Raw genomic sequence first — 26,685 nt, 5'->3', positions numbered from 1 at the left:
GTCCCGCGCTCCCGGAGGCACAGCACCGTCGGGAGGCAGCGGCCGCCCCCTAGAGCAGCTCCGGGCACAGCCCGAGAGCTCAGAGCGCCTCACCACAGCCTATCGCGCTGCTCTCCCATTGGCTGTTGTCTCTGTCCGTCACTATAAGTCCCGCCTTCCCGCAAATCTCCGGCCTCAGGATTGGCCGTCCTTTATGCAGAGCCTGAAGCCCCCCCAGGGCGCCGCCATGTTGAGGCCGCTGCCCGGAGGAGGGGCGGTGCGGCGCGGGGCTGTCGCGCATGCGCGGGCCGGGCAGGGCCGCCGCCCCGGGAGCGCGCGGCCGCCTCGGGAGCGCGCCCGGCCCGAGGATGCGCCCGGCGGGACAACCCCGGTGGCCCGGCCGGGCACAGGTGAGGGCGGCTCGGACCCCTCGAGCGCCCCGGGCTCCTCCGCTGTCCCGGGGCCGCTGGGCGGCGAGAGGGGGCGCGCTCCTGCCAGAGGACGCGGGGCCGGGAGCAGCCGGGGAGGGGCCGGGGGTACCAAGTCCGTGTGGGCCGGTGAGGAGAGGGGGCCCGTCCCGCCCAGACCCCTGACGGGGGAGGCCTGGTGAGGTGAGGCGAGGTGAGCCCTGCCCCGTTCCAGAGGTGAGGCGAGGTCAGGTGAGCTCTGTCCCGTCCAGCCCCGTGCGGAGCCGCACACGGGGAGCAGCTGCCCGAGCCCCGGTGCCCCGGGCGCACAGAGCGAGCACCGCGGGCCGTGCCAGCGGCTCCGGGGCTGCCATGGCCGTGCCGCCAGCTCTGCATCAAGGCCGGTTTGGTTCCCAGGGTGTTCCCGCTGCTGCTGTCCCCGCACGGTCCTCGCTGCCACCTTCGGCCTCGGGCGGCACCTGTGGGAAGAGCCGTGCCTGGAGCGGGGCCGTGGCTGCCGTGCTGCGGAGCAGGAAGGACAGAGCGCTGTGCCGGGCTTGTCTCCAGGTGTGCTGGGAGCTCCTTCGGGCTGTGCCCTCGTGGGTTATCGCACAACCCGCTGGCACTGAATCAAAAGCACGTTTAGTAAAGAAAGCACGTAAGTTTTGACATGGACACGTGAACCATTCCATACACAGCCTCAAGTATGTTTGTGCCAGAGGGCAGAAGTGTTTGCTGGTGTGCTCCTCCACCACGTGCTTCATCTTTCCTGGAACCCAAAAGGAACTTTTCAGGATAAGTTGGAGACATGTGAAAAGCTTTCTCTTTATGCAGAGTCAGTGCTACCCTGGCCAGCACCTTTCTGAACATGGGCTGTTATTTTCACTACTTTTGGCCCACAACAGTTTCTGGACCCTGTGATCCTTGACTGTATTATCAAATTTTTGAGACTTCTACCTTTGGAGCTCCCTGACTTCTTCAACATGGAATTGAATGGGATGCTGTAGGAACCATCAGGTTTTTCATTGCAGTGGGTCACAAACTTGTTGTTGCTATGTGTACCAAAAGAGTCAAAAAGTTCCTTTCTATGACCAGGATGGGACTTCAAACTGACTGTGAAATTCAGCAAAAATGAAGGTGTTTTGTGGCCACAAAAAAAAAAAAAAAAAAAAAAAAAAAAAAAGAATGGCAGAGCTCTTAAGTGCTTCTGTTGGAAAATTTAAGTCAGAATGATGTTGCAGGATTGATTATTTAATCTCTGTTGAAAAGAGGTTGATTTTTATCTCCTGACATGTAAGATACCTGTTGCAATCTGGTTTCAGTTGCCCATGAAAGCTCTGCCTTTGTTGTCTGGGGGAGGGTTCTCATAGGAGTGTTCATTCCAATGCTTGACTGCTGGAGAGGTTGATGCACTAGGATTTTAATTTTTATAACTAATTTGCTGAGGTTTGTGTAAAGGTTTGAGGCTTGGTGAGTTCTAAAGTAAATATGTAGAAATTGTACCTAATTCTAAGCTGGTGTTGGTAGCAGTTTCAGGCATTTCTTTCTCAGAGCTGTTCCCATGCTCTGCCAAAAGCAGTTTTCTCTAGTTTTCAGTTCAGTGCTAGATGTGACTTCTGTGCATTCAGTGAGCCTCAGTGGATAGACAAGAGTCCCTGTAGATGACAAATGTCTGCACTGTCTCATGGCAAGGGCAGTTCACAACTTAGAAGAGTCTGCTGCAGGGAGCCACCTCCTTCAGCTTGTTTTGATCCAGCCCTCTCTGAGCTCCATTTGATCTGCTCCTGTATGGTGAAGGACAGTGAAAATTTCAGTTTTCTCCATCCTAAGCCACTCTTGACTTTATTACTTGTGACATCTCTTCCATACTGAGGAATCTTTCCTTGCTTAGGTCTTCATTTTCAGGAGATTTTGGTGCTTTTGATCACCTCTGCAGCCCTTCCAGTTCTGCTCCCCCCTGCTTAGAGGAAAAGCACCAGATGTGCACACAGAGCTCCAGATGATGGTGCTCTGGGGACTTGTGTGGCAGCACAGTGCTGTTCTCCTGAGATCCCTGTCCTTCTCCCCAAACTGCTAATTACAGCTGCCTCTCCTCAGCACTGGCCTTTTTCTGACATGGGGGGTTTGGGCTGTCTCCTCAGGGTGGCCTGGGCTGGAATCCCTCTGCTGCCAGCCCTGGAGTGTGTCTGCAGTGTGTGTGTGTGTGTGAAGGCTGCAGTACCCTCGGGTACCCCTTTCTGAAAGCTTTCCCAGCTCAGCTCTGCTGCTGCTCTGGGATTTCCCTGGGTAAGGATTGGCTTTTTGCTGCCCTTCAGCACCCACATCCACCCTGCTGTGCCTGCCCTGCCAAACCAGCACTGCTGAAAGTCTGCTGGGGGAAGAGGAGGCTGCAGGAGGCTCTCAGGGGAGGGAAGAGAAGCTTGTCCTGTGCTCAGGGCCTGGTGGCTGCAGTGTTTGGGATCTCCAGCCCTGTGGGCCCTTGGACCATGCAGGCTGGGTCTCCATTCCCAGAGAGCTCAGGCTGCCCTGCTGGAAGTCACTGCTGAGGCTGGGCTGGCCACTTGTTGCTTTGTGGTGGTGCTGGTGACCTGAAGATCTTGCAGCATCAGGAACTGGTGCATGGTGCTCATCACTGGATTTTGTAGATTTTTGCCAATAACTCCTAGTGATACCAATGTAGAACATGCTATCTTTTGGGATAAGTGAGTTTAAGATTCATTCCACTTGACTGAGATTATTTTAAAGAGGCAGTTAGATAGAAAACAGGGAAGAGTAACATTTAAACTGAGTGCTTGTTACAGAAATCAGCTTATCTGAGTAGCAGGAGCCTCCTGTAGCACATACTGTGGTGTTCTCCTGGAGTATTTTCAATTAATTCAGCCTTTTCTAAACTGTTTTGGTGTTGTGTGAGTTAGACCCATCTGTGATCTGTGCAAGCAGGGACACACTCACCTGCTCTGTGTTCCACCTCACTTTGTGTCCCTTCAAACAAAGATGTTCTTGCTGCTGTAAGAATTTTTAACTCTTCCAGACCATAAACTGCTAAACAGATTTGTGGGGACTTCAGTAGTTATGCCTGCTGTCCATCCAGTTGCAAGGGTTTGTTTTTTTGTGTGATTTATATAAAGCAAGCCTGGCTAGAAGCCATCCTCCTTGCCAGTATCCCAGGGTCCCACCCTTTTATGTAGTAAATATTTTCAAGATCCTTTTGATCTTTGTCACTGCCTTGTTTGAGTGTTCTGCTGAATGTTGGATAAAAAGGAGTTTATGCCAATGAATATTGTTCATCTTTATAAAGAATGACAGTGACAGTATCACTGCAAATGCTGCATCACACAGAATAAGGAAAAACATACTGAATTAATTAAGCAAATATTTAATAAGCTGTTTTATAGCATCTGTAAACATTTGTGCATTTTGCAAGATAAATATTCTCAAGCATTTCTGTTTTCTAGTTTAGTGTCTGTACTACAGAAATACCTGGGATTTCAGTCAGGGTTCAGTTTTATAACACAAGCTGGGCAGTGCAGGCACCCCCAGACTGGTGAGAAGCTGATTGCAAACAAAGCCCTTGCACTGGGAGCAGTTCCACTTCTGTGCTGCTGCTGCCCAGTGCTGTGTCAGGGTTTGCTTCATGTCTTGTAATTCATGTCAGTACCTTGGGATGGGGAGATGAGCAGCACTGTTCCTCAAACAGACCATGATTCTTGTGTCTTTTCCAGAGGTGTTGATCTGGTGCTGGTACCAGTTCTCTTTTTAAATATGGTCCTTGCTTTTTCATTGTAAGCTTCTAATGAAAACTGAAATCATGTTTTTCTCTAAAAATAAAAAAAAAAACAACAATTCAAAGAAGGTCAAGTGGGTGTAGTAGATGAGACTTCAGAAAGGCACAGAACAAAAGCTGTGTTTTGTGGGTTTCTGTGGTGTCAGAGATTGAGGAGATTGCTGCCATCTCTCCTTGCAGCTGGTGCTGCAGGCAGTTTGGCCAGGTGTGCACAGCAGTGGGGCTAAGGCAGACTGGCAGGTAGGGATTGAAGGAATTGATTTACCAGGAAATATTTGGAAGAATAAAAGGAGTGTGACTTGACCAATAATTTGTGTGTAGGGAGTGCAATAATTCTGTGCAACCCTGCATTCCTGGAGGTTAAGTGGCATTGGCAGGAGATATTTTTAACTGTCCTGAGTGAAGCTTTTAACTTCCCACAGTGGACACAGAGGAGCACCCTTCTCCTTTCAGCAAGCACATTTCTGTGTATTTAAACACTGGCATTCCCTCTCCTTGTAGGCTTCTCCTCCCCAGGCAAAACAAGCTCACTGAATGCAGGCTTTCCCCACAGGACATATTTTATAAATCTTCTCCAGACTGACTTATCTATTTGCCATAAAATTGTTAAGGTCCAAGTAGTTGTTTTCAGTTTGTATATTTAATTTAGAAGAAAGATTTATGTGTCCCAAAGCATGTCTATTATTTCCAGCAATTTCAATTGGTCTAATAAAAGATATTACCTCATCTCACAAACCTTTATCTCATTCAGGGGCTTACATCATCACAAATAGAGCAGCACTGCTTTTACTGCTGGTGTGACAGACTCCATGTCCTGTCCTCTTGGTGCTTCCTGTCACTCCCAGTTTGTGCCTCTCTGTGTCTGGTTTATCCTGCACTCTTGGGTGTGTTTCTGTCCCCATGTGCTGAGTTTTGAAGGTGAGGATATGACTCTCAAGCTGCTTTCTTACCATTCTTCTGCAATAGGTTTGTTAGGTTTGTCCCTTAATACTGTATCTCTATAGATGGCACCTTTTGGAGGTTTTGGTCATTAGGATGTTTGAGAATGTTGAAAGCCATACAAAGGACAGAAGGTGGCATACAGGGTTGTTTGATCCCACAATGTGCCTTTTCCTGATAATCACTTGTAACTTTTCCCATTTTAGGAGCTGTGGATGGAGCACCGAGCTGAGGAGCCAAACCTTTTACTGAAGGCCTGTGTGTAGACCCTGATGCTTGAATGAATGAATGAATGAAGAATGAAAATGCTCCCTGGAGTGGGTGTGTTTGGAACTGGTAGTGCTGCCCGGGTCCTGGTGCCCCTGCTGAGGGCAGAAGGCTTCTCCATTGAAGCTCTTTGGGGCAAGACTGAGGAGGAGGCCAAGCAGCTGGCAGAGGAAATGAACATCTCCTTCTACACGAGCCGCACCGACGACGTCCTGCTGCACCAGGACGTGGATTTGGTCTGCATCAACATCCCTCCACCCCTGACTCGGCAGATTGCTGTCAAGGCTCTAGGTACCTCTTTATCTTGGAGTTGCACCAAAAATCTGTAGCTTGTTGGCAGATTGAGATTGGAAACCATTACCCCAGCACAGTTCTGGTTGCACCAACAGGCAAATGCAGTGCTAAAAATTTTGTGTGGCATTTGTGAGAAGCTTTACTTGGGTTGTTTTTTGTAAAAATACTGTTAATAATTGCTTATAGATCTGCTTGAACCAATAAATAAATACTAAAATACTAAAATACTAAAATACTAAAATACTAAAATACTAAAATACTAAAACACTTCGCTTTGGTCAGACTGAAGTTATGGTAGGGAGTTTGTAATAAAAATCAGCTGTATCAGAGACAATAATGAAAGGGTAAGTGGCTTTATGCTCATTAAAAAAACCCAGAGCAACAACAAAAAAAAAAACAAACAAAAACCAAACAAAAAAACCAAACCAAATTGTTTAATTCATTTTAAATTTTTGCATGTACTAGGAAATTGAGATTTGCCAGGAAGGGGAAGGTTGTTCAGCTCTGCTTTATGCTTTCTCCACGAGTAAAATCAAACTTGGAAGTTGAAAGCCTTTGAAAATATATTTGTGTGCACTCAGTAGAATCGTGTGAATTAGGAGCTAAGAGATGCTGGTTTGGCTGTGAGCCTGGCCACTGCCTGGAGCACTCTTGGCACATCCATGTCCATAGCAGGCTGATGTGGTCCCAGGTGGAGGAATCCTGCCTGACTCAGGAGGACAGATGCTGGGGACAGCAGGAGGAATCCAGCTAGATGAGAAAGAAGGGATGACACCCCAGACTGGTTGGGCAGGGAGATGGGAGCCAGCTGCCCAGGCAGCCTGACATTTCTAATTGCCCAGTGTGGGACTTTGTAGTGTTAATGTCCTCTCCTGCAGTGCAGCGTGGGTGTCAGTTTGCGTGCAATTCTGTAAATAACAAGGGTGATATTTTTACTGTGTTTACAGGAGATACACGAGTTAATTTTAGGACAGGTAATCTCAGACCATGTGAGCCAGGGTGGTTTGTTGTGCCTCTTTTCTCTACAGTAATTTCTTTTGCAAGTAAACAAGTTCCTGGACAAACATTTGCAATGCCACTTAGATATGCAGAGTGAGATTTCAGGCTTTTTTCCCTTTTCATTTTTATACTGTTAGATTTGTTTGTTTACCTTGTTAGAGTACTGTCCTTTGAATTTTAGGGTGTTCTGATTTTTAAATATTTGAACTATAAGTTAGAATTTATCTCTTCAAATATGCTAAAAGCTCTTTAAAGCACCTGTTAGGTAATATGCATTTCACTCGGTCTTGTGGCTCTTGATGATCAAATGGGCTAAAAAGGAGAGGGTTCACCATTCTCTGATGGATTATTAACTAAAAGGGATTGGGATTCCTTCATTGAAGGCTGGGAACCCATAAAATGACATTATCCAGAGGAGGAAAGGGAGGTAAAGCTGGTGCAGAACTACAGAGGTTGGATGTTTGCTTGAATGCAAGTTTAGGAAGTGGAAGGCTGAAAAAGCCAGGGAGATGCATGGAGGAAGCAGGAAAGGGTAACAACCCCTTCCTGTGTCCTGAGATGTTCTGGTCTGTAAACTGATGCAGAGATCTCAGGCCAGTGTGGTGCTGACCTTGCCTTTCAGCTCTCCAGGTTCATTGCAGTGCCATTTGCAGGTCTGCTGCCCAGTATATCGTGACTTATTTAAAGCCAGTCTTGGGTGGTTTCCTGTGCCTGAATGTTCTGAAGGAACACAGAACCAGGGGAGGGCCAAAGATGGCAGCAACATATTGTTTTGGAAGTTGAGATTGATACAGTGATGATTATAATCAGAGAATTATTTGCTGTGGATTGTTTACAACAGATTGGTGTTTACTTGCCAAGAGACTGGGCTTTAGGAAATGTCAGAAGTGGTGCAGTAATAATGGTCTTGTGTGTTGTGTTTTGTTGGGCTTGGTTTGTTTGTTTTAAAGTGGTGACACTTTTATCATTAATTTTTTACCTTTTTCTACTTTTTTAAAAAAACCTGTGCTTCCATTTGGTAAAGAGGAGGAAAGACCCCAGTTTTTCTAGGTGGTGCAATTTCCTTGCCTCAGTTTCTTGCTGACAGGTATCCATGAACAAGCCTGGGGACAAAGCAGTGACACTGGTTTGAGTTCATGAACCAGACAGCACAGATCAAAGCCCAGGGGATAGTTCATATTAAAATCAGTGTAATCTTATGGTTTATCTCCACAGCAGGCAAAGCAAGAAGCTCTCTTTAAATCTGTGCTTCTTTTGATCTCAGAGGAACTAAATCAATTTCACCTAATGTCAGTGTTGTGGTTCATGTCCCACAGTTAAATGCACCCATCCATGCTGTCATGTCTCCTGGCTGGTGAGGGCCTCAACTGAAAATTTTGCAGCTGTGGTTTAGGAAAACAATATGGTACAAAGTTCGGGTTATTCATTACCAAAACAATAGTAACAGTCCCAGGGATGTAAGCTGCACTGCCTTGAAAAACAAAAGGCATGGCCATTACCTTGGTCAGGGACCTTGGTAATCTCTGACTTGGCCCCTGTCCTTGCTTCATGGCCATGTCTGTGAGCTTGGGGACAGCTGGAGGGATGTCCCACTGAAGGCAACAGCAGGATTATCCCAGAGCTGTTCTGTGTTCCCAGTGTCACCCTGGCAGTGCACAGTGGGCTGTGCTGAGCTGTCACTGTCCTGCCATCCCAAAAAAAGGCAGCAGCCACTTTGAGCTCCTCAGGTGGCTCAGCCTGGGCTGCCACAACAGGCACAGCACTGAGCGAGGGTGAGGCTGCTCAGCAGAGCAGGGAGAGCCCGGGGTGACAGGGCTGTCCCCAGGCTCTGCTGGCTCTGCTCTCAGTCCCTGCTGCAGGGAGCCTGGGCTGGGCAGCACCAGCACAGAGCTGTCCCATGGAGCCAGAGTCACTGTGGTGTTCTGCAGGCTTTGGGTTTTCTGCAAGCTTTGGGTGTTCTGCAAGTTTTGAGGGTGCAGATCTGCTTGGGACACTGAGCATCCCTTTGCTTTCCCTGGTGGTGCTTTGCTGTGACCTGCCTGCAGACAAGCACCGTTTAAACAAGGCAGATAAACTGGACTGAAGCAGCTCTAGATGCTTGTCCAGGTGCTTCAGCTAGCCCTAAAAAGTACTGAACTGAGGGTTGTGCCTTGCCCTGTCACCAGGACTGGGATCAGGGGAGTCAGAAATGGTCCCTGAAATGGGGGTTACCAATGGACAGCCAGGGTGTCCACTGCGAGTTTGACCTGACTCTTTGTTCATTAAAGCTGCTATGGACTCGTATCAGTACAGGGGATTTCTCACTTGTATCTTCCCATTTTCTGGCTGGGTTTCACTCGTGTCTATTAGAAGCAGAGGTTGTGAGTCTCCCGTCGCTGTCCCCTGGCTGAGCTGTGTCACGGTGTGCGCTGGCCCCTGGCCCAGGGTTCCTGGAGGGCTGGCCGGGTGCAGCCGGGAGGGGGAGCACGGAGAGCAGGAGCCGCGGTGGGGATGTGCCAGAGAGCGACCCAAGTGGCTGTGCCAGGCAGGGAGCACAGCCTGCTCCTGGCTGAGGAGGAGCTTCCAGACAGGTGCCAGAGGTGCCCAGCACCCTGTGCAGGGATTCCTGCAATTCTTGGGCAGGAAATATGGTGTGCCATGACTGACCTTCAGGTCTGGCAGTTAGTGTCTGCAATAACCATGTTAGGAATAATATGGTTATTACACTGAAAAATGTGTAGATAAGTATTTGATCAGAACAGATGTAAAACAGGAAAAAGCCAGTAAAAGTAATGCCCTGCCACGAGAAGGGGGATACCAGAAATGTAAGAACTGGTTAAAACTTGTACTGTCATGCTCTTTTGTATTACTTAATTTCTTCTTTCCAGTTAGGGGAAGAAAGAGGATTATTGACTGCCCCATTGATTTAGGCTGAGCTCAATGTAAAGTGCATCAGGAGCAATAACAGTGCAGTGGGTCAGCTTGGGGGTGCAGCTCTTGTCTGTGTAACTCAGTCACCTTTTGTCTGATTGTATAAACAGGCTGTATGTGCAGACCAAAATTATTTGCTTTCTAATTAGAAAGGTTTGTTTTAAAACAGTCCACTTACCAAAACATTATTTCTAATTCTTGTGTTCTGTACACAGAATCTGTATGTCTTTTATATATGTACATTTTTATATATAAGTTAATTGCATGTCCCATTTATATTAATTAATGATAGTAGTAAAAAAAATTGTAGAGAGATAGTGAAATACAAAGTGAAAATCAACTCTCCTTTCCCCCCCTCTTCCCTGCAGGGTACATAGCTTTTTTTTTTTCTCTTCTGGCTATACAGGTATTCAAATATTTTTTTTTAATATAGCACTTATGTTGTGTCTTGTTTAGATGCCATGTGATGCTATGTGGACATTTATCTTTCATGATGTAAAAATCCTCTCCATATTTGGAGCCTCCCTCTGTGAGAGTTTGTCAGGTCTGCAACTGGAGCGTCTTGGAAAGACCATTGAGACTTGCTAGACTTGGCATTCCTACTTAATTCCCAAGTCTTTATCTGAGAAATTTTAGCAGGAAAGCCCAACTCTTAAAACCACCACTTCTTGACAACCTTTGGGACATCTGAGCACGTTTTGCTCAAGCGTGCTAAATATTGAAATTTTTTGTTCATTTGTGCTGCAGGAATAGGGAAGAACGTGCTGTGTGAGAAAGCTGCTACCTCTGTGGATGCCTTCAGGATGGTGACAGCTGCCAGGTACTACCCTAAGCTGATGAGCATCGTTGGCAACGTGCTGCGGTTCCTGCCCGCCTTCGTGAAGATGAAGCAGCTGATAGAGGAGCACTACGTGGGCAACGTCATCGTCTGCGACGTGCGGGTCTACGGGGGCAGCCTGCTCAGCCCCCAGTACAGCTGGATCTGCGACGAGCTCATGGGAGGGGGCGGCCTGCACACCATGGGCACCTACATCATCGACCTGCTGAGCCACCTGACCAGCAGGAGGGCTGAGAAGGTGCACGGATTGCTCAAGACGTTTGTGAAGCAGAACACGGCCATCAGCGGCATCCGCCACGTCACCAGCGACGACTTCTGCGTTTTCCAGATGCTCATGAGCGACGGCGTGTGCTGCACCGTGACTCTCAACTTCAACATGCCCGGCTCCTTCACCCACGAGGTCATGGTCGTGGGCTCTGCCGGCCGCCTCATAGCGCGTGGCACAGACCTGTACGGGCAGAAGAACTCTGCTCTCCAGGAGGAGCTGCTCTTCACAGACTCCCTGCCTGTCAACAAGGGCCTTCTGGAGAAGGGCTTCAAGGACATCCCGCTGCTCTACCTGAAAGGAATGGTGTACATGGTGCAAGCCCTGAGGCAGTCTTTCCAAGAGCAGGAAGACCGTCGGACGTGGGATCATAAACCTGTGGCTATGGCAGCCTCTTTTGAAGATGGCCTGTACATGCAGAGTGTGGTAGAGGCCATCAAGAAATCCAGTAGGTCAGGTGAGTGGGAGACTGTGGAGGTGATGACTGAGGAACCAGATGCCAACCAAAACCTCTGTGAGGCGCTTCAAAGAAATAACTTATGAACATTCCTACCTTGGAAAATACTACTTCTGGCTGTAATGTAAAAAAACATGGTTTTTAAGATATGTAGATTCTTATTTAATAGCCTGAGTTTCTTGGTTTTTTTTAAACATGTAAAATATGTTCTCATAGGAACAGTTCTGGTTTAAATTGTTTGAAGAGTTTTAAATGTTTCTGTTTTTTGCAAACATTTAATTTTTGTCTTGGAGACTGGTAGGAAAACTTGAATTGCCCTTTGCACTTGCAGTAGCTGAAGTGAATTGTGGGATCTCTGCCATTGCATGGCTTGGAAATGGGACACAACCCCTGTTGCACAGGTTGCTGATTTAACCATGAGAGCACGCAGAGCAAGATCAGGGAGTATCTGTTGTTCAGATGCCTTTTTCCTCTCTCTTGGAGACTGATTTATGTTTTAATCCTCAGTTTGTAAAATTTTAGAAAAGAGTTCAGTGATGTAACAAGTCTCTGAACTCCTATAGGACAAAAAGTAGAAGCAATGGATTAAAGTTAGCAACATACAGATCAGCCTTTTGGCTTCCTGTATGTGGTGAATGTCTTTCAAATTCATTCAAACTGATGTTTTATTTAAATGATACTATAATTCTTTGTTGTTGGTGTCTTGGCAGGAAAATATTCAGGAAGTCTGTGATGCATTTGAGCTATTCTTCCATATCTGTAGACATTATTCCTTCTACTCAAGAGGCTGCCTGCATCCAGCAGCTGTTTTTCCATAAGCTCAGTGCTTATGTCAGTTGTGTTTACTGCCTGGCAGCACCAGTGCCGTGCCTGTGGGGCCACGTTCTCATTGCTGTGACTGTTACTAAATAAATGCCTCCCTGGGTCATGGGACTGCCACAGTGTCCTGGTAACAAAGTTGTACAGCATGAACCTTTCAGGGACCTGAAAGTGGAAGGAAGGAGGTATTTCCTACCTCTTGCAGCTCTCTTCATGTGCTGGCTGGGTAACTGTCACACTACACACATGCTGATGGTTGAGAGAACAGGGACTGAACTGCCATGGGTAAATGTGCTCTGGATCTCAAACACTGGCTGTTAACCCTCTGGGCCAGAACATCTTCCCTCCCTCCTGCAGCTGGTGTCCAGTGGAGAGATTTGTTGGCAGATGATGGGGTGGAAGTTCATTCCTTTTGAGAAATGTTTCTCTCTGAGGCAGGTATGTGGAAAGGATAGTCTAATTTTACTACATTTGTTTTGTGTACTTGAAAGCTTTTTTTAAAATGTATTTCCCACTAAATTGTAACCCTGTGTATTTATGTATATTAACATGCACGCTGCTGTTCCATAAGCTGGACCTTCCTGAAAAGTATCATGTTTTCTACAGAAAATAAAAAGTTGTGTTTGTTGAGGGAATTCTCTATGCAGCTGTATGCTTGTGTTTGATTTGGTCAAGCTAAAACCATCTTAATAAAAGTGAACAGGAGAGTCAGAGCTGGGACTCAGTATCTGGTGAGTCCTTCCCTACTTATTGTAGAAGTTGCCAGAAGACCCCAGGTAAGAAGCAAAATCCCTGCAGTATTGATGGGACCACTTTCTTTTCTTGGTGTGTAAATTAGGTATTTACCTTGGATATTTACTTTCCAGACTGACAGAAACAAGTCTACTGCTGTGCTATTTTAAAACATGGCTGCTCTTGTGCTCTGCACATTCTCATCTCTACTGTGAGCTGTGTGAAGGAAGTGCATGGTTAGATTGGATATTGGGACAAGGTTCCTTACCCACAAGGTGGTTGGGCACTGGAGTAGTCTCCCTAGGGACGTGGTCTTGGCTCAAGGTTGCCAGAGTTCAGGAACAGTTTGGACAATGCTCTGGGAGGCACAGGGTGGGATTCTTGGGGCTGTCCTGTGCAGGGCCAGGAGTTGTGCTCAATGATCCTGCCACAGGTGTGAGCATCTACTGCCTGTGGAGTCTGTGTGCCATGTAAAATGGATGAGATAACATGTCCTGAGCTCACCTGGCACTCACCACCTTCATTCAGATAGAAGAGCCGTGACTGTTTTCATGCCAGTTTGGGGTCTGTTTTGAAGCTGTCCTGGAACTGAGAACATTCCTATGTGCCTTTGTCACTAAGTTTGCACACTAAGCACAGCTTCTCCTCTGAGAAGAAAGAAGCACAAAACATCTCCGGATGATCCCAGTGAAGCAAGGACGGTGCCGAGACTGCTGGGTGATAAAAAGACATGACGGCAGAATTGAGCGGAGAGGTGAGAGGGGCCTCTGTGGGCTGGCTGCAGCCCGGGGCTGCCCTGCTCGGGCACAGCGGGACGGTGACCGCAGGCGCGCCCGTTTGGGCGGAGCGGGTTCCAGCCGGGATCGCCCCGTGCAGTCCCGGTGTGTTTAATGCAGATATTGTGCATTACGGACCGGGGGCTCGGTGTCGGGCACAACCGGCGGTGCCGAGGGAGCAGCTCCGGCGCCCTCGGGGCCGGGCCCGCCCATCCCGGCGGAAGCGGCGGTTGCCGGGGAGCGGCGGGGCCGGGCCGGGCCCTCGGCTGCCGGCGGGCCCAGCCCAGCCCAGCCCGGCCCGGCGGGGAGCGCTTCTCCGCGGCCTCCCGCGGTGAGTCCTCTCGGGGCGGCCGCGCAGGGCCCTGCCCGGCCCGGGGCCGCCCGCCGGGGCTCGGGAGCGGCGCGGGCCGGGGACGGCGGGAGCCGGGCCGGGGAGCGCCGGGCCCGGGGCAGGGGAAGGCCGCGGGTCCCCGGCACCGCGGGACTGCGCTGCTGGCGGCGTCCCCGAGCCCCGGCGAAGGGAGCCAGGGGGGTCCCAGCGGTGTCCTTTCCCCGGCGGTGCCCGCTGTCGCTCAGCGGTGCCCGGTCTCAGCACGTGTTGATCTCGGGGCCGGTGTTGATCTCCCGTGCCAGCCCGGCCGAAGGAGCTGGGGCTGCCACACAAGCTGCAGCCTCAGCACGGGGCCCGTCCGTGCATCCCGGAGGAATCGCGCGCCTTGAGGTGAGGCTCCGTGCCCTCATCTGTGCTTGCCCTCCGGAGAGGACTGGGCTGCAGCTTTGTGATCCCCACAGCAATCCCTGCCCACCTTCCAGCGCCGACCACGGCCCTCGTTCCGCTCCTGCCCCAGCAGGAAATTCCTCTGACTCCCTGGGCAGACTGTCCAAGCTGGCTTTATTCCTAAAAACCTGTTGGTAAGCACCAGCTCCCAGAAATGCAAATGCCAGTGTCACACCTGGCTGTACCTGTCCCTCTGTTTTCAGAGAGACAAAAGGAAAAATGGGTTTTGAGACTGGAAGATGGGGAGGAGCTGGTGAGACCCGGGGAAACTCATGTGGGGAATGATGTTAAAAGGAGAATATTAATCTCTCCCATAGCAGTCAGCAAGGGGAAGGCTTAGGCAGGGACAAAAACCACTGGTAGGTTCACAGCACGTTGACCTCTGCTCCTGACTCCCGATATTTTGGGAGGAATGGTCTCAGATCCATTGGTGCTGTTTTGGTGCAGCCCTTGGTTGTGGAAATTATCCTGATGTGACTTTCCATTTCAGCTAAAACTGTTGAGGAAGGAATCAAACATGCAGGACCAGCTGCACGGAGATTAGCCCTTTGATTTGCTGCAGATGACTTGCTCTGCTTATCACAGCTTATCACAACCGTGGGATGTTTTTTCCCATGCTTTTTGCAGAGATTGGCTCATGAAGGCAAGAAGTTGGGCTGGCATCAGCTCTGTGTGTGGTAGCAGCTTCCTGGCCAGGGACCCAGGCACAGTGAAAATGTCATCTGTGGAAAAGAGGGAATGCTTCAAAGTCAGATGCCGAGGGTTCAAGGCTGTGAATGCACCTGCCTGAGGCTTGTCTGTTCCAGTGTTTTGCAGTTACCTTAACTACTATGCTAAAAACAAGCCACAGAAGGAAGCTGTGGTTCTTACAGGCTCAGTTTACCACGGGGATAAGTAGCATTTTTACCACTTGGTCAGCTGCAGCAAAGGGCACAGTGTTGAGTTAATGGTTATTAAACCATTAAACCAGAGAACTGGAGCCTGCATTGCTTGGCTCCTAGGCCAGCATAAAGCCATGTTCTGGTGGAGAAGGGAGCAGCACGCTGAGCAGTGTTGAAATTATTGGGTTACTCCAGCAACTGCTCTGTGCCTCCTGGAGCTGTGCAGGGTGGCTGGGAGCTGGGACTGTTCCCTAGGGAGCCTGCAGGCTGGCTGGGGACAGGAGCAGAGAGGAGTGCACACATGCATCTGTTTGCCTGGACTTACTCAGCCTGCTTCTGCAGAGTGTGCCTGGATCTCACAGCCTGTGAGTGCATAAATGGTGTGTGTGGTGGCAGCAGGTCGGGTGCTGCACTGCTGATGTTTAGGTTGCTGATGTGGTAAAGCAGATGCTCTCCTGGGTGCAGGAAATCCCCCAAGAGGGCTGACCCTGTCCCCTCATCCCTCTCCTCTGTGTTCATAACTCCTGCTGTGTTTCCCTGGTGCTTGCTCCAGTGCTTCTCTGATCCCCCTGTGGATATAAAAGTCACGTTCCTTTTGGACAAAAGGTTACACGGGCAGAAAACAAACTCAGTGAAAGAAGTGACTTGTTTGGTGCAAGGGAAATTGCCTCAGCACAGGATTGTTGGTGCTGCAGAGCTGTCCCAAGAAACAAAGCAGGTGGGAATGGCAGCAGAGGCCATGCAGTCCCTGTTTCAGGAGTGAGCCATGAGGGTCTCCCAGTCTGTCCCCTAGCTGGGTTTGTGGCCAGCAGGAGCAGAGCAGCAGCTGGGGAAGTGCATTCCTGGAAGTCTGGCTGGGCCACTGCTGCTGGGATCTCGTGTCCCTGCTGTCCCTGCATGGACAAGATGCTCCCTGTTGTAATGAGGCTCTCTGATCTTGCAGGATCCCATGCCAGAGGTGATGTGACTTGCAAATCAGGGAGTGGGTGTCATTTGCAAGTTGCCTGCAGCAGGGCAGGGTGCAGCTGGGATGTGAGGTATAAAATGAGCCTTCCATCCCCCGCCTCCCCCCAGCCTGCCTTTCCCCCTCAGTCCCCCGCAATCATTGTCTGCTGGCACAGGGCTTGATTTCAGCCTGTCATTTTACGTGTAAATCACTGGGGTGGGACCTGAGTTCAGACCAAGATCAGATGTGCATTTCAAAGCCAGTAGCTGTTCTGGCGTGATCTCATGGTGAACGCTTGCTTTTTTTTCTTTTCCTCTAGAATAAGAGAGGCTGTTCTGGCTTAGTCGATCCATTATCGAGGAGATTAAATAATACCAAGCCAGCATCCTTTTATCTCTGGCTGAGAGTCTGTGCCTGCTTTTCAGAAACAGCTTTTCCAGAGCAGAGCAGCTGGCTAGAGGCTGCACATGCATGCTGGTGTGCAGCATCAGCACTGCTTGCATTGCCTCTGCCCTTGTGTCCAGGAGATGAATAACAGCATTTTGCTAATGGGTCTCATGTCAACAGGGGTGATTTAGCAGGGAAGACTGCAGTGCATTAGTTGCTATGAGTCAGATTCGCTCAGCCTTGCACTGATCCTTTATTGGTTTATAAATTAAACTGCAGATGCTGCGTCCCGTCAGTGCTGGCATGCTGAGGATCCTGAAGGGGTTTCTTCCCGTGGACTTGTCTCAGCAATGTTTAAATGACTGCCTCAGGAGTCAGGGAGGGCAGGTTGTAGCCCCAGCTCTCACAGCAGTGACTCCAGCCAGGCTGCCCTGGCGCCTGTCACAGTTGTGGTGTGGCTGTGGTGAGGCTCTTGTGGCACCTGCTGAGAGCTCATCAGCAGTGTGTGCCTGCTGGGTGGCACCCTGCAGGCTCGTGCTCTGAGCTCTGCGTTTGTTGTAGGTGTAAAAATGCTGTCCAGGAGATGTTGGTGAGCAGTGCAGGGAAATTGATGCTGGCTGCTCCTGGTGGCAGGGTCTGTGCTTCTGTCATGGAGAGAAGAGAAGCAACAGGGACCCTGTGGGCCAGGGCAGGGACTTGTGGCTCTATGCTACTTTGAAAAGTACTTCAGAAATGAAAAATGTTCTTCTCTGTTCTCCCCAAGACCTGAGAAACCATCTGGGCTCTTCCCCAGAAATCCAGTCTCTGCCCTGCATGGTTCTGGAGGGAAATGTGTTGTCTTTTTGTGAAGTGTTTGTCCTTCTGAGGGTCAGCCCCAGCCTGCTCAGGGCTGTGACAGCACAGGTGTGTTCTCAGGGAGGACATGGCCATGTGGGGCAGGAGCTTCAGCTTCCTCTGGACAAATTGTGTTTGAAGCACAGGAGCCATTTAGAGGAAGCCCAGGTACAGGATAATTCAAATCTCAGGCTAAAAGCTGTCAGATGATGGCCAGTTACCTCATGTTTCCTGTTCACTCCTTCTGTATCTGTATTCAGCGTTTCCAAATGGGAGAAAAAAGCCACAAAGGATTTTTTTTTGTACTGAAGGTACCAATATTACACCAACTGTGGGCATTTTCAGCACTGGTTAAAACACTGACCCACAGCAGGGACAAGGCTGCTGGATCCTTCACCTGCACAGAGTCCAATTTGGGGTGGTTTGTACCTGCAGGACATCTCTGGAGCTGGGGGTGAGGTGTCAAATGAGAGTCAGAAATTCCCCTATATATATATATATATATATGTATATATATATATATATAAAAAATATATATTTATATATATAAAATGTAGCTCTCCAGTGGCTCAGTGAGCCCTGCTCATTACTGTTCTGTTCTGGTGGTTGTTTTCTGTGGCAGGGGCAGAGCACTGTGTGGCAGGATGTGTGAAGGGCCATCCAGGATTTCTGGACCCATTCCTCCAGACCCAGGGCTCTTCCCAGAGTATTACAAACGCCCCCTCTCAGGTGAGTCCTTGGTGCTTGGTACAGGTTTGGGGCTTTGTGCTTTGGTGTGACACAGCCTGGTGTCCTCAACAGTCTCTGTTCACACTGGTGAAGGTGCTTCTGGTGGTGATCCTAAAGTATTTTGTACAGCTGGTTGAAAGATGGGAAAGCATAAGGCAGAGGTGAAGAGGGGGTCATCACGTTGTCAGTGGGCTGTGTGTGCAGAAAACTGAGGTAAGATAATTTCCTGCCAATGTTCTCCTTTTCCTTTCCCTGCAGCTCGAGGGCGGCTGGAGGGGAATGCTCAGAGGCTGTTTTTGACCTCCAGCCCCCTGGACCCCGTCCCCAGCCCCTGCCTGGCTCTGGGCAGTGCCCAGCCAGCCCCTCGTGTCCGCCCCAGCGGGAAGGAGTTCCTGGAGAGGGGACAGAAGGGGACCCTCAGCCTCCTGCTGCAGCTCCAGGGCATCTCCCTTGATGGGGCAGTGCCAGCCAAGAGTAAGTACAGCCAATCCACTGCTGCCTTCAGCTGCCTTGGGGGCCAGGCATGAAGCATTTGGGGTGGATTCCCAGGATCTGCTGCCTGAGGAGAGCTGGAGCTCCACAGGGCTGGTCACCCCCTCTGCAGCTTTGGGCCTGGCAGTGGAGTCACCTCTGCTGGAGCCAGTGATGTTTTGGCTCCAGTTTCAAGTTTAAAATGGGAAGAGGGACCTGAAAAAAGATGCAAAAATTTGGACTTCTTTGTAGTAAAACTTCTATATGAATCAAACAAAACCTTGATGTATTGAGGATGTTTAACATGGTGAGTTCCTAGTTGGAGAAGCCAGGAAGGATTTGGGAAGGGTGTCTGTGGATGTGGATGTGAGAACAGCTTTGTAGAAGATGTCCCCTTCTCCAGGGCAGGGATGTCACCCAGAATACATTCAGAGGTCCAGGAAGGAGATAAGGTTGAGCCCTGTGTGTCATTTTAATTTATTTCATGTGCTGGCATTGCCCTGAGCTGGTGCCAGTGTGGTAGATGCCACAAGTGCTGTGCCCAAGCAGGGGGGGGAACAGATGAGCATCTGGCTATGTCAGCTGAGATGTTCCCTGCCTTGGGGAGCCCAAGAAAGGATAATTTTTTATTCAAAAACAAAACAAAACAGAGTCCTAATCCATAATCTTCATTGTGTCAGTGTGGGACAATGGCTGACCCTACAACCAGGCACAGGGCAAGCTCAAGGCTGTGCAGCCCTCTCGACTTCAGAAACACCTTGTGAGCTGAGCTGGGAATGGGCCTTGCTCTTGAGAGGGGCTGGCATGGTCCATACTGGGACAAGAGGAGAACAGGGGAGTCTGTGGACACCAGCAGTGAGCACAGACGTGTTCTGTGCTCACCTGGGCTCGGTGGGATCCCCTGGCAGAGGAATCAATCTGAGAGTGTGCATCTACAGGGGCAGGAGCAGACATAAAGGTCTGCTCTGCAGGAGAGGGAAGGGCTTGCTGGGTCTCTTGGCTCTTGGAGCAGCTTTGGGAGGGATCTGTGGCAGTGTCTGGGAGGTGAAGGTGTGTCTCCCCTTGCTGAGCAGGGAAAGAGGCCAAGGACTACGAGAAGGAAAATGTGAGGAGGATAAAGGAGATTCAGAGGAAGTGCAAGGAGAAGGAGCGAGCCCAGGAGCGCAGCCAGCCCAAGCCTGTGAAAGCTCTCTGGAAATCCCAGAAATATGAAAATGTGGAGTCAAAAGTGAAGGCCAAACTGCAGGTTGGTATCTGTGGAGGAGCTCTTGAACTCTCCAGGCTTGGGGAACAGTGGGATGATGGAGACAGGGGGGTCCTGAAGCCTGCAGGATCTGGGGGCATCTCGGTGCTGAGGCACAGTGGGCAGGTGTGGCAGTGGGGCAGTGAGTGAGTGTGTGTGGTTTGGGTCCAGACAGTGACTGCTGCCATAATCCCTGTCCTGCTTCCCCCTCATAGCTCTATTTCCTGCCAGGGGATGCTCCCATCTGGCTTTTCAGCTTCGCCATATTTGGGGCAGCATTTTTTTGGGGTTTGTGCCAACAGGCTGTGGTGTTTTACCCAGAGGTGAGATCAGCAGGGTGCATTGAGCCTCAGTCCTACTATTCCCACCCTGTGGATACACAGTGGGCAGTGTGTTCCATGTGTGAGCATCTTTCCCAAATGATTGTCCTGGTGAATAACTGTGGGATTCACATTCTCTGAACAGAGAGAGACAATTTTCTCTCTCAGGTTCAGAGAAAGTGAATCCCACAAATGACCACTGCTCTGGGGGGCACACAGACATCTCCAGGCAGTCAGGGTTGAGGCCTCAGAGATCAGCACAGCCTCTGAGGGTGCTGAGTTGGAGCCTTTAAGTTCCTCCTCATCTCTGCATTGCTTCCCTTTCATCTGTAGCCAGCTTTCAATGCTAAAGTGACATGTATTGATAACAACTGTCAAAATTGGCAAGATGATTCCCAAGCCAGAGGTTCCAGCTACTCTGTCCCTTTTCCAGGTGTGTCACCAACCTGTTTGGTATCTGTGACCCTTCCACACATGGGAGCAAACCCACGAGTGCTTCAAGAGCACAAGCCCACGCTCCTGTTTGACAAATCCTCTGGGTTAGAGGCAGATTGAGCTCATTTCTGCCTTTGTTGTGGGGAAGGGGGGTGGTCTCTGCGCAGGCAGTTCTGCGTGGTGCGTTCCCTGTGCTCCGTGTGCTCCTCCAGAGGCCCTGGCACTGACTCATGATGCTTTAACTGTTGCTGGGGCTCTCCTGGAGCTGAGGTGTTCCCTGGGAAGGATCTCCATCTTCTGTGGAGCTGCTGCTGCTGCTGCTGCTCAGAGTTTCAGTTGATTCTGCTGGGTCTGGATGATTCATGCAGAGTTTTTTCTCTGTCTCCTGCCCCTGAGGCTGTTAGCTGTAGCAGTTGTCTTGGGCAGGGTTCTGGCAGTCCCAGTGCCCTGTGGAGGGAGATGGGGCAAGCTGTGCTCTGTGCTCCTGAGGCCACAGACTCATCTTTGAGCCAGCTGTGCTAGGTAAAAGCAATTCTCACTAACTTATCAGAGAGATCCAGATTTGTTGAAACAAGACTGATCATCTTTGGAGCATGAGCAGTCTGAGCAGTGCTGAGGGCATCCCATACCCTGCTCCTCACACCAAACCCACCAGTGTGGCTGCCCAGTCCCACCCTGTCTGCAGCTCTGCCCAGCTGAATGGGCCAGGCAAGAGGAAATCTTGCCCAGGGAGCTGCAGTTCAGACCTTGGGTATTTGTGAAGATCTGGGGTGGCCCTGTGCAGTTCCCATCACTCCAAGGGCAGAGCAGAGCCCCAGCTGTGTTTTTCATAGGGTCACCCACTTGCCACAGTGTCAACTTTTGGTTTTCAGGGTTTGTTTGCAAACAAGACTGACTGAGATAGTCCCAGACCACCTGCTGGACATCAAATACTGTCACCCTGTGCCTCAGCCTTTGAAGATGCCCCTCAGATGCAATTGCACCAGACTCCTTCACTCTCTGCTCCTTTTTCTTTCTGGAGTGATACAAGCACAGATTTGAGGTGCTGAGCAGAGAACAGCACCTCAGCAGGCAGCCTTGTGCCTCCCTGCTTGATCCAAATTTGCTTCTGCAGAGTTCCCCCCATTTCTTAGCCATTCATTCAGTGGCCAGGTCTGATCTGTTGCTATTTCTTGGCCTTTGCTGGCTGATTACAGATTCTCTTCCCCCAAGAATTCCTGCAGGCCGTGGCAGAAGGTGTGTGCTGTCGTGTGCCTGCTGCAAACCTGTGCTGAGCTCCTGCTTCACCACCCAAACGTGGCTGAGAGGGTTTTTCTTTGCCCCAGCCTCTCTCCACTGTTGGATCTTTCCTTGCCTTTCCCAGGAGACCTCTCCACCTGCCAATCCCGAGGCTGTGAATTTCCTGAGGGCGTATTCCCGCTGTGGCTCTGGGATCAAGCCATGCAGACCCCTGTCCCCAAGGCCTGCCAGGGCAAAAGCAGGAGCAGACACAGAGGCTCCAGAGGCACAGGGTGCTGAAACCAAGGTGAGTTACACACTGGCTGCATCCATCCATCCATCCCAGGCATTTCTGGCATGGAAAATCCATTCTTCTAGAGTGTTGGGGCAGATGTGCTGCATGAGTTGGGAGATGTGTAAATGCTGTTCCTGGCTGAAGGGAAGGAGCAGGGTCTTGGTCACTGGGGTGGTGAGATGGATATTCAGGGACTCAATTCTAGCTTCATCCTCACTCGTAGTTCAGGAGCTCATGAAGTTCCCTGTGAAAATTCTACCTCCTCATGCCAGCAATCTCAAATCTGCCCTTCCAAGGGCTTTGCAGGAGGTTTTGGGGTTTTGGAGGCTGTTCCCATTGTAATCAAAGGAACTGTGGCTTCTGGATGTTAGATAAAAATTTGGGAAATGAGTGTGTGTTTTAGTAAGGAGAGTTAAATCAGCATTAGTAGTTAAATCTTTCAAGTAGTCTGTTTGGGAGGTCCTAAACAGCTCCATGACTCATGTCCTTTTCCCTTGGCAATTGTGAGATTGTCAGTTTGTTGGTTCCTAAATGCCATGAATGACTTAATTAAACAGGACATGATTTACAAAGGAGAAGACCAGGAAAATCTTAAATGCAAACACAGCCACCTTCTCCACTGTTTTGTCCAGCAGAGGAGCTGTGGTGGAGGTGCTGTTTCTGGGGAAGTGCCCAAGCAGCAAAGTTCCTGCTCTGCCAGGGGTTCTGTTGCATTTCTTGGTGAGCTCCCAACCTGTTTTTCCTCTGCCCTCAAAATGCTTCATGGGGACTACATCAAACCTGAGGTTTTTTTGGTCTTTCTGGCTTTTAAGGCATGTGGTCATCTTGGGGACCTTAAAGAGGCCAGGATTAGGCTTGGCTTTAGGTGCCTGCCTTCCCAAAGCGTGACCACAGCTCCTGCCCGAGACAGGCTGTGCCGAGGGTCCGCCTGTCCTGCCATCACACAATCCACTCCCTTGTGTGCTGCATTTCTGCTTTTCCCTCATGTGGCCAGTGTCAGCTGTCTGTGTGCCTGTGCCCAGCCTGCCCCTGATGCCTGGCTCTCTGTTTCTGCAGCTGCAGGTGGAGGGCAGGAGCGTTGACTTCATCCGGCACAACGCGTGCAGCGCCAAGCGGGCGCCGCTGCGCCGCTCGCAGTCCCTGCAGGCGCTGGCGCAGCTGCTGCAGCACCGGCAGCAGGAGCAGGAGCAGTACAATGCCACGCAAAAGGGACACGTCCCCCAGTAGTAAGTGTGCCCCTCTCTGCCCCATGGGACTGGGACAGCCTCAGTGCACCCCCTGGGTGTGCCTGGAGAGATGGGCTGGGCATAGAGGGGCTCTTGCAATGTGCAGCAGTGCCTTTTTCTGGGACTGGGGAGTAAACGCTGCCCCTGCTGCTTTCTTGGATTAACCAGCATCCCAGTGTGACAGGGCTCAGTGAGAGTTTTGTCTCCTCCTCCCTTGCTTGCTGTTGTGCAATGATGCTGATATGGGGAAGCTCTGTGTGCTTTGAGATATGTGCTCCTGCCTCTTTGTAGGCTTTGTTCCATGTGATGTACCTTTGGCATGGAGAGGTCTGGGTTTGGAGAGGCAAAGAGCTTGCTCTGCTTTACAGGTGTTCACCCTGCCTTGGGCCTGGGTTCTGAGGAACATCTAGCTAGTGCTGTGCATTTTGGGGCTCTGCATGGCAAACAGACTCTGTCCTAGGTCTGACTGTGGTGCCTTTGGCTGTGCTGTCCTCTGCCAGCATCCCTGGCCGTGAGCTGCTGTCTGACTTCATTCTGCCATTGACCCGCAGATGGTTTGGCGAGGACTCAGTGAGTCAGAAAGGAGGAGCAGCAGCCCTTGTCTCCAAGGAGCACTGTTGGCCTGAGTGCATCACTGCCAGCAGCCCTTTGTAGATGTGCCTCCACATCCACAAAGGGCTGCTGGGAGAGATGCACTCAGGTCCACATATGTGGACCACACATTTGCTGTTCCACACATGTGCTTTAAACACGGTGTATCCCCCACCATGAGGGTGTGTGGCTCCCTGGGCTCCTCAGCCAGTGACACGGAACCTGGTGGGGTTTGAAGGGCACATTCCTGGCCACATCTGCCTGTGCCAGATGTGCTGACACCTCTCTCCTTTGCCCCCAGCCTGCTGGAGAGGAAGGAGCTGTGGCGCAGGCAGGCGGAGGAGCGGCTGCGGAACCTGCCCGACCCCGACACCCCCCCGGGGCACACCCTGATGCCCGAGGGACAGCGCCTCGAGACCCTCAGCAACCTGAAACAGAGTAAGAGGGAAAAAACAGTGAGTCCAGCTCAGAAAAACAAACAGTCCCAGGCAGGATAAGGGAGAAGAGACACAGGGACACATTCCTGCCACTTGGAGAGTTGCCTGGATTAGGGCATATATAGGCAGGATGTGAGCTGGATGCATGGAAAGAGGAATCCGTGTCCTGCAGGTTACAGGACTGGCTCTGGAGCACACTTGTCCACTGGACTTGATGTCAGGGTTGCTATTGCTCCTAAAATCTTATAAAGATTTTGGCTGGAAGGGACCTTCAGAGGTGTCTAGTCCAATCCTTGGTTCTCAAAGCTGGAGCAGGTCCCTCAGGTCTTCATCCAGCTGAGGTTTAAATAGAAGGATTCTAGGTCCTTGTTCCAGTGCTGCCATTGTGTTCACAGCTATAGAAAAAGGGTCCTTGTTCCAGTGCTGCCATTGTGTTCATAGCTATAGAAAAAGGGTGGATTTCTTTACTTTTCAACTTACACAACTTTTGTTTTCCTCTTTTTACAGGCCAGGAGCAGCTGGTGAAGGACCTGGTTCTGCTGCCCATGCGTGGGGACAGCCTCAGGATGCAGAAGAGGCGGGTGGAGCTCGAGAGGAAGCTCTCCCAGATAGACGAGGCAATCAAAATTTTCTCAAGGCCAAAAGTCTTCATCAAGTTGGACTCCTGAGCTGCTGGGGCCAGGTGTGCTGTGCTGCTCTGCCTGACCATCCTTTGTTGCTGGGCAGGAATGGACATCTCTTTTTGTGAGGAAAGGAGAGGAAGCCAATTTCCAGACCCTGGGCCCATGCAGGTGCCCATAACAGTGTCCAGTACACAGCTGGCATCTCCTGCTCACCTTTCAGTGCTGTGTCTTGTCCACAGAAAAGGGAGGAAGATGCCCTAATAAAGGCCCTGCTCAGTGGTCTGGGGAGCAGCTGTCTCTGCTGCTTGGCTTCTCTCAGATCAGCTCTCTGCTCTGGGTCTGTGGCATCACTTCTACTTTCCCTTTTTTTCCTACTTCTAGAAACTGGTAGGAGGTCTCTTGTGCTGCTGCCTGTGGTATTCCTTGTCATTCTCTTTCTCCTGAGCTGGACCGTGGTCATGGCTCATCCTGAGCACCTGAGAGCTCAGGGGACAGCCTGGGGACAAGAAGGAGGCACAGAGCTTCAGTGTTCTCTGCCCAGGGAAGGGCTGAGCTGTCAGGAGGGTCTGGTTGGATGTCTGGAGAAGCCTTTGTTGTCTGTGGGGCAGGAGATACTCCAATAAACCATCATTTCCATCTTGCAGTGTGTGTGCAGCTCCCAGTGGGCCCAGCAGGGCCTGAGGAATGCTGTGGGCAGCAAAACCATCAGTGCAGGCAGGGGATGAGCTGTGGGCTCACAGGGCTGGATGCTGGGACATGGACTGGAGAATGTGCAAAATCATACTGGATCTCCATCCAGGCTGGCAGGACAGGGCTGGAAGGTGCCATCACACAGGTAAGCTCTCTGCTGCCTTACCCTCAGATGCCATGCAGGAGCCTTGCAGACCTTTGCAGGGATTTTTTGCTGCATGAAGCAAAGAAGCTGTGAGGGATGGCAGGAGGACTTGGTGCATCTCCTGCTCAGCAGAGGCACGGTGCCACAGCTTGGAGCCACATCCAGCTGAATTTGGAGAACGTCCAAGGGGGGCTTGCCCCCTTCACCTTGCTGGGGCTCTGTCTGCAGACAGTGCTGCCCTCAGGGGGAACACTTTTTCCCCTGAAATCCCATCAGGTTTTTCCTTCTTGCAGCTTGTGCTGTTGCTCCATCTCCATTTGCTACACAGGGTGGATTTGCTACTGTGTGTGGATTTTCCAAGCAGCGTGTGGATTTTCCAAGCCTTTTTGCAGGGGTTGCTCCATCCTAGGCAGGATTTTGTGGGGTGGGGATATTGTGGAGTATCCTATGCCTGTGCCACCTGGCACACTGCAGTGCCTTGGGATGTCAGGGCTGACGCTGCTGCCAAGAGGTGGGGAATATTTTGGCACTCGAGGGCTGGAGGAGGTGAGATGCCAACTGGAAAATCACCTCATGTGCCCCTGGGGCCACCTCAGGGCAAACCCCAGCCAGGCTGAGCCGGCTGGGTGAGAGTGGCTGGGGGCCATGGGCACAGCCCCGGGCACCTCCCTGCCCCAAACCAGCCTGGGCCAACCAGCCCTGCTGCCAGATCTGCCTCTGCTCTGGCTGGGCCCTGGCTGTGTGCCATGAGTGTCCTCAGCCCCTGCTGCACTCCCAGCCTGCCCTGGCCTCAGGCTCTGAACAGAGTTGGTGCTGGCTTTTCAGACCCCGAGAGCTGCAGGGCTTCCTCCTTGCCAGTCCCACCACAAGCCCTTGGCAGCAGTGAGTGCCACCATCAGCTTGGCACTTTTGGGAGAGGGACTGAGGGTGCTGGGAGCTCCAGCAGAGCAGCAGGGGCAGGTGTGGACCC

The 26,685-nt window shown here is 50.8% G+C and overlaps 2 protein-coding genes across 5 annotated transcripts; both read left to right on the top strand.

Annotated features, from left to right (window-relative positions):
* The first annotated feature begins 302 nt into the window (after positions 1–302).
* On the top strand, positions 303–12,593 carry GFOD2 (Gfo/Idh/MocA-like oxidoreductase domain containing 2). Of its 2 annotated transcripts, XM_058034397.1 has the most exons (4): positions 307–389; positions 804–1,044; positions 5,316–5,667; positions 10,327–12,593. In XM_058034397.1, exons 3-4 carry the CDS (start codon positions 5,409–5,411, stop codon positions 11,223–11,225), a joined length of 1,158 nt encoding a protein of 385 aa, XP_057890380.1. In that variant the 5' UTR covers positions 307–389; positions 804–1,044; positions 5,316–5,408; the 3' UTR covers positions 11,226–12,593. The 2 variants fall into 2 exon arrangements, with proteins under 2 accessions (XP_057890381.1, XP_057890380.1); XM_058034398.1 differs by lacking the exon at positions 804–1,044 and having other exon boundaries at positions 303–389.
* Positions 12,594–13,721: 1,128 nt separating this feature from the next.
* Positions 13,722–25,521, top strand: ENKD1 (enkurin domain containing 1). Of its 3 annotated transcripts, none has more exons than XM_058034333.1 (8): positions 13,722–13,797; positions 17,915–18,021; positions 18,280–18,495; positions 19,566–19,738; positions 21,854–22,015; positions 23,060–23,229; positions 24,122–24,258; positions 24,765–25,521. In XM_058034333.1, exons 2-8 carry the CDS (start codon positions 17,937–17,939, stop codon positions 24,923–24,925), a joined length of 1,104 nt encoding a protein of 367 aa, XP_057890316.1. In that variant the 5' UTR covers positions 13,722–13,797; positions 17,915–17,936; the 3' UTR covers positions 24,926–25,521. The 3 variants fall into 3 exon arrangements, with proteins under 3 accessions (XP_057890316.1, XP_057890315.1, XP_057890317.1); XM_058034332.1 differs by lacking the exon at positions 13,722–13,797 and adding an exon at positions 13,947–14,187; XM_058034334.1 differs by lacking the exons at positions 13,722–13,797; positions 23,060–23,229 and adding an exon at positions 13,947–14,187.
* The last annotated feature ends 1,164 nt before the right edge of the window (positions 25,522–26,685 follow it).

The sequence above is a fragment of the Melospiza georgiana genome, chromosome 14, assembly GCF_028018845.1.
Source record: "Melospiza georgiana isolate bMelGeo1 chromosome 14, bMelGeo1.pri, whole genome shotgun sequence".
Classification (NCBI taxonomy): Eukaryota; Metazoa; Chordata; class Aves; order Passeriformes; family Passerellidae; genus Melospiza; species Melospiza georgiana.
This window is presented reverse-complemented; position numbering and strand designations above follow the sequence as displayed.

Bases quoted from the DNA above. Each gene is read 5' to 3' on its own strand.
- GFOD2 (XM_058034398.1), top strand. From the start codon at position 5,409: ATGAAAATGCTCCCTGGAGTGGGTGTGTTTGGAACTGGTAGTGCTGCC. The intron at 5,668-10,326 runs GTACCTCTTTAT...TTTGTGCTGCAG, and splicing joins GATTGCTGTCAAGGCTCTAG to GAATAGGGAAGAACGTGCTG.
- ENKD1 (XM_058034333.1), top strand. From the start codon at position 17,937: ATGTGTGAAGGGCCATCCAGGATTTCTGGACCCATTCCTCCAGACCCA. The intron at 22,016-23,059 runs GTGAGTTACACA...CTGTTTCTGCAG, and splicing joins CACAGGGTGCTGAAACCAAG to CTGCAGGTGGAGGGCAGGAG. The intron at 24,259-24,764 runs GTAAGAGGGAAA...CTCTTTTTACAG, and splicing joins CCTCAGCAACCTGAAACAGA to GCCAGGAGCAGCTGGTGAAG.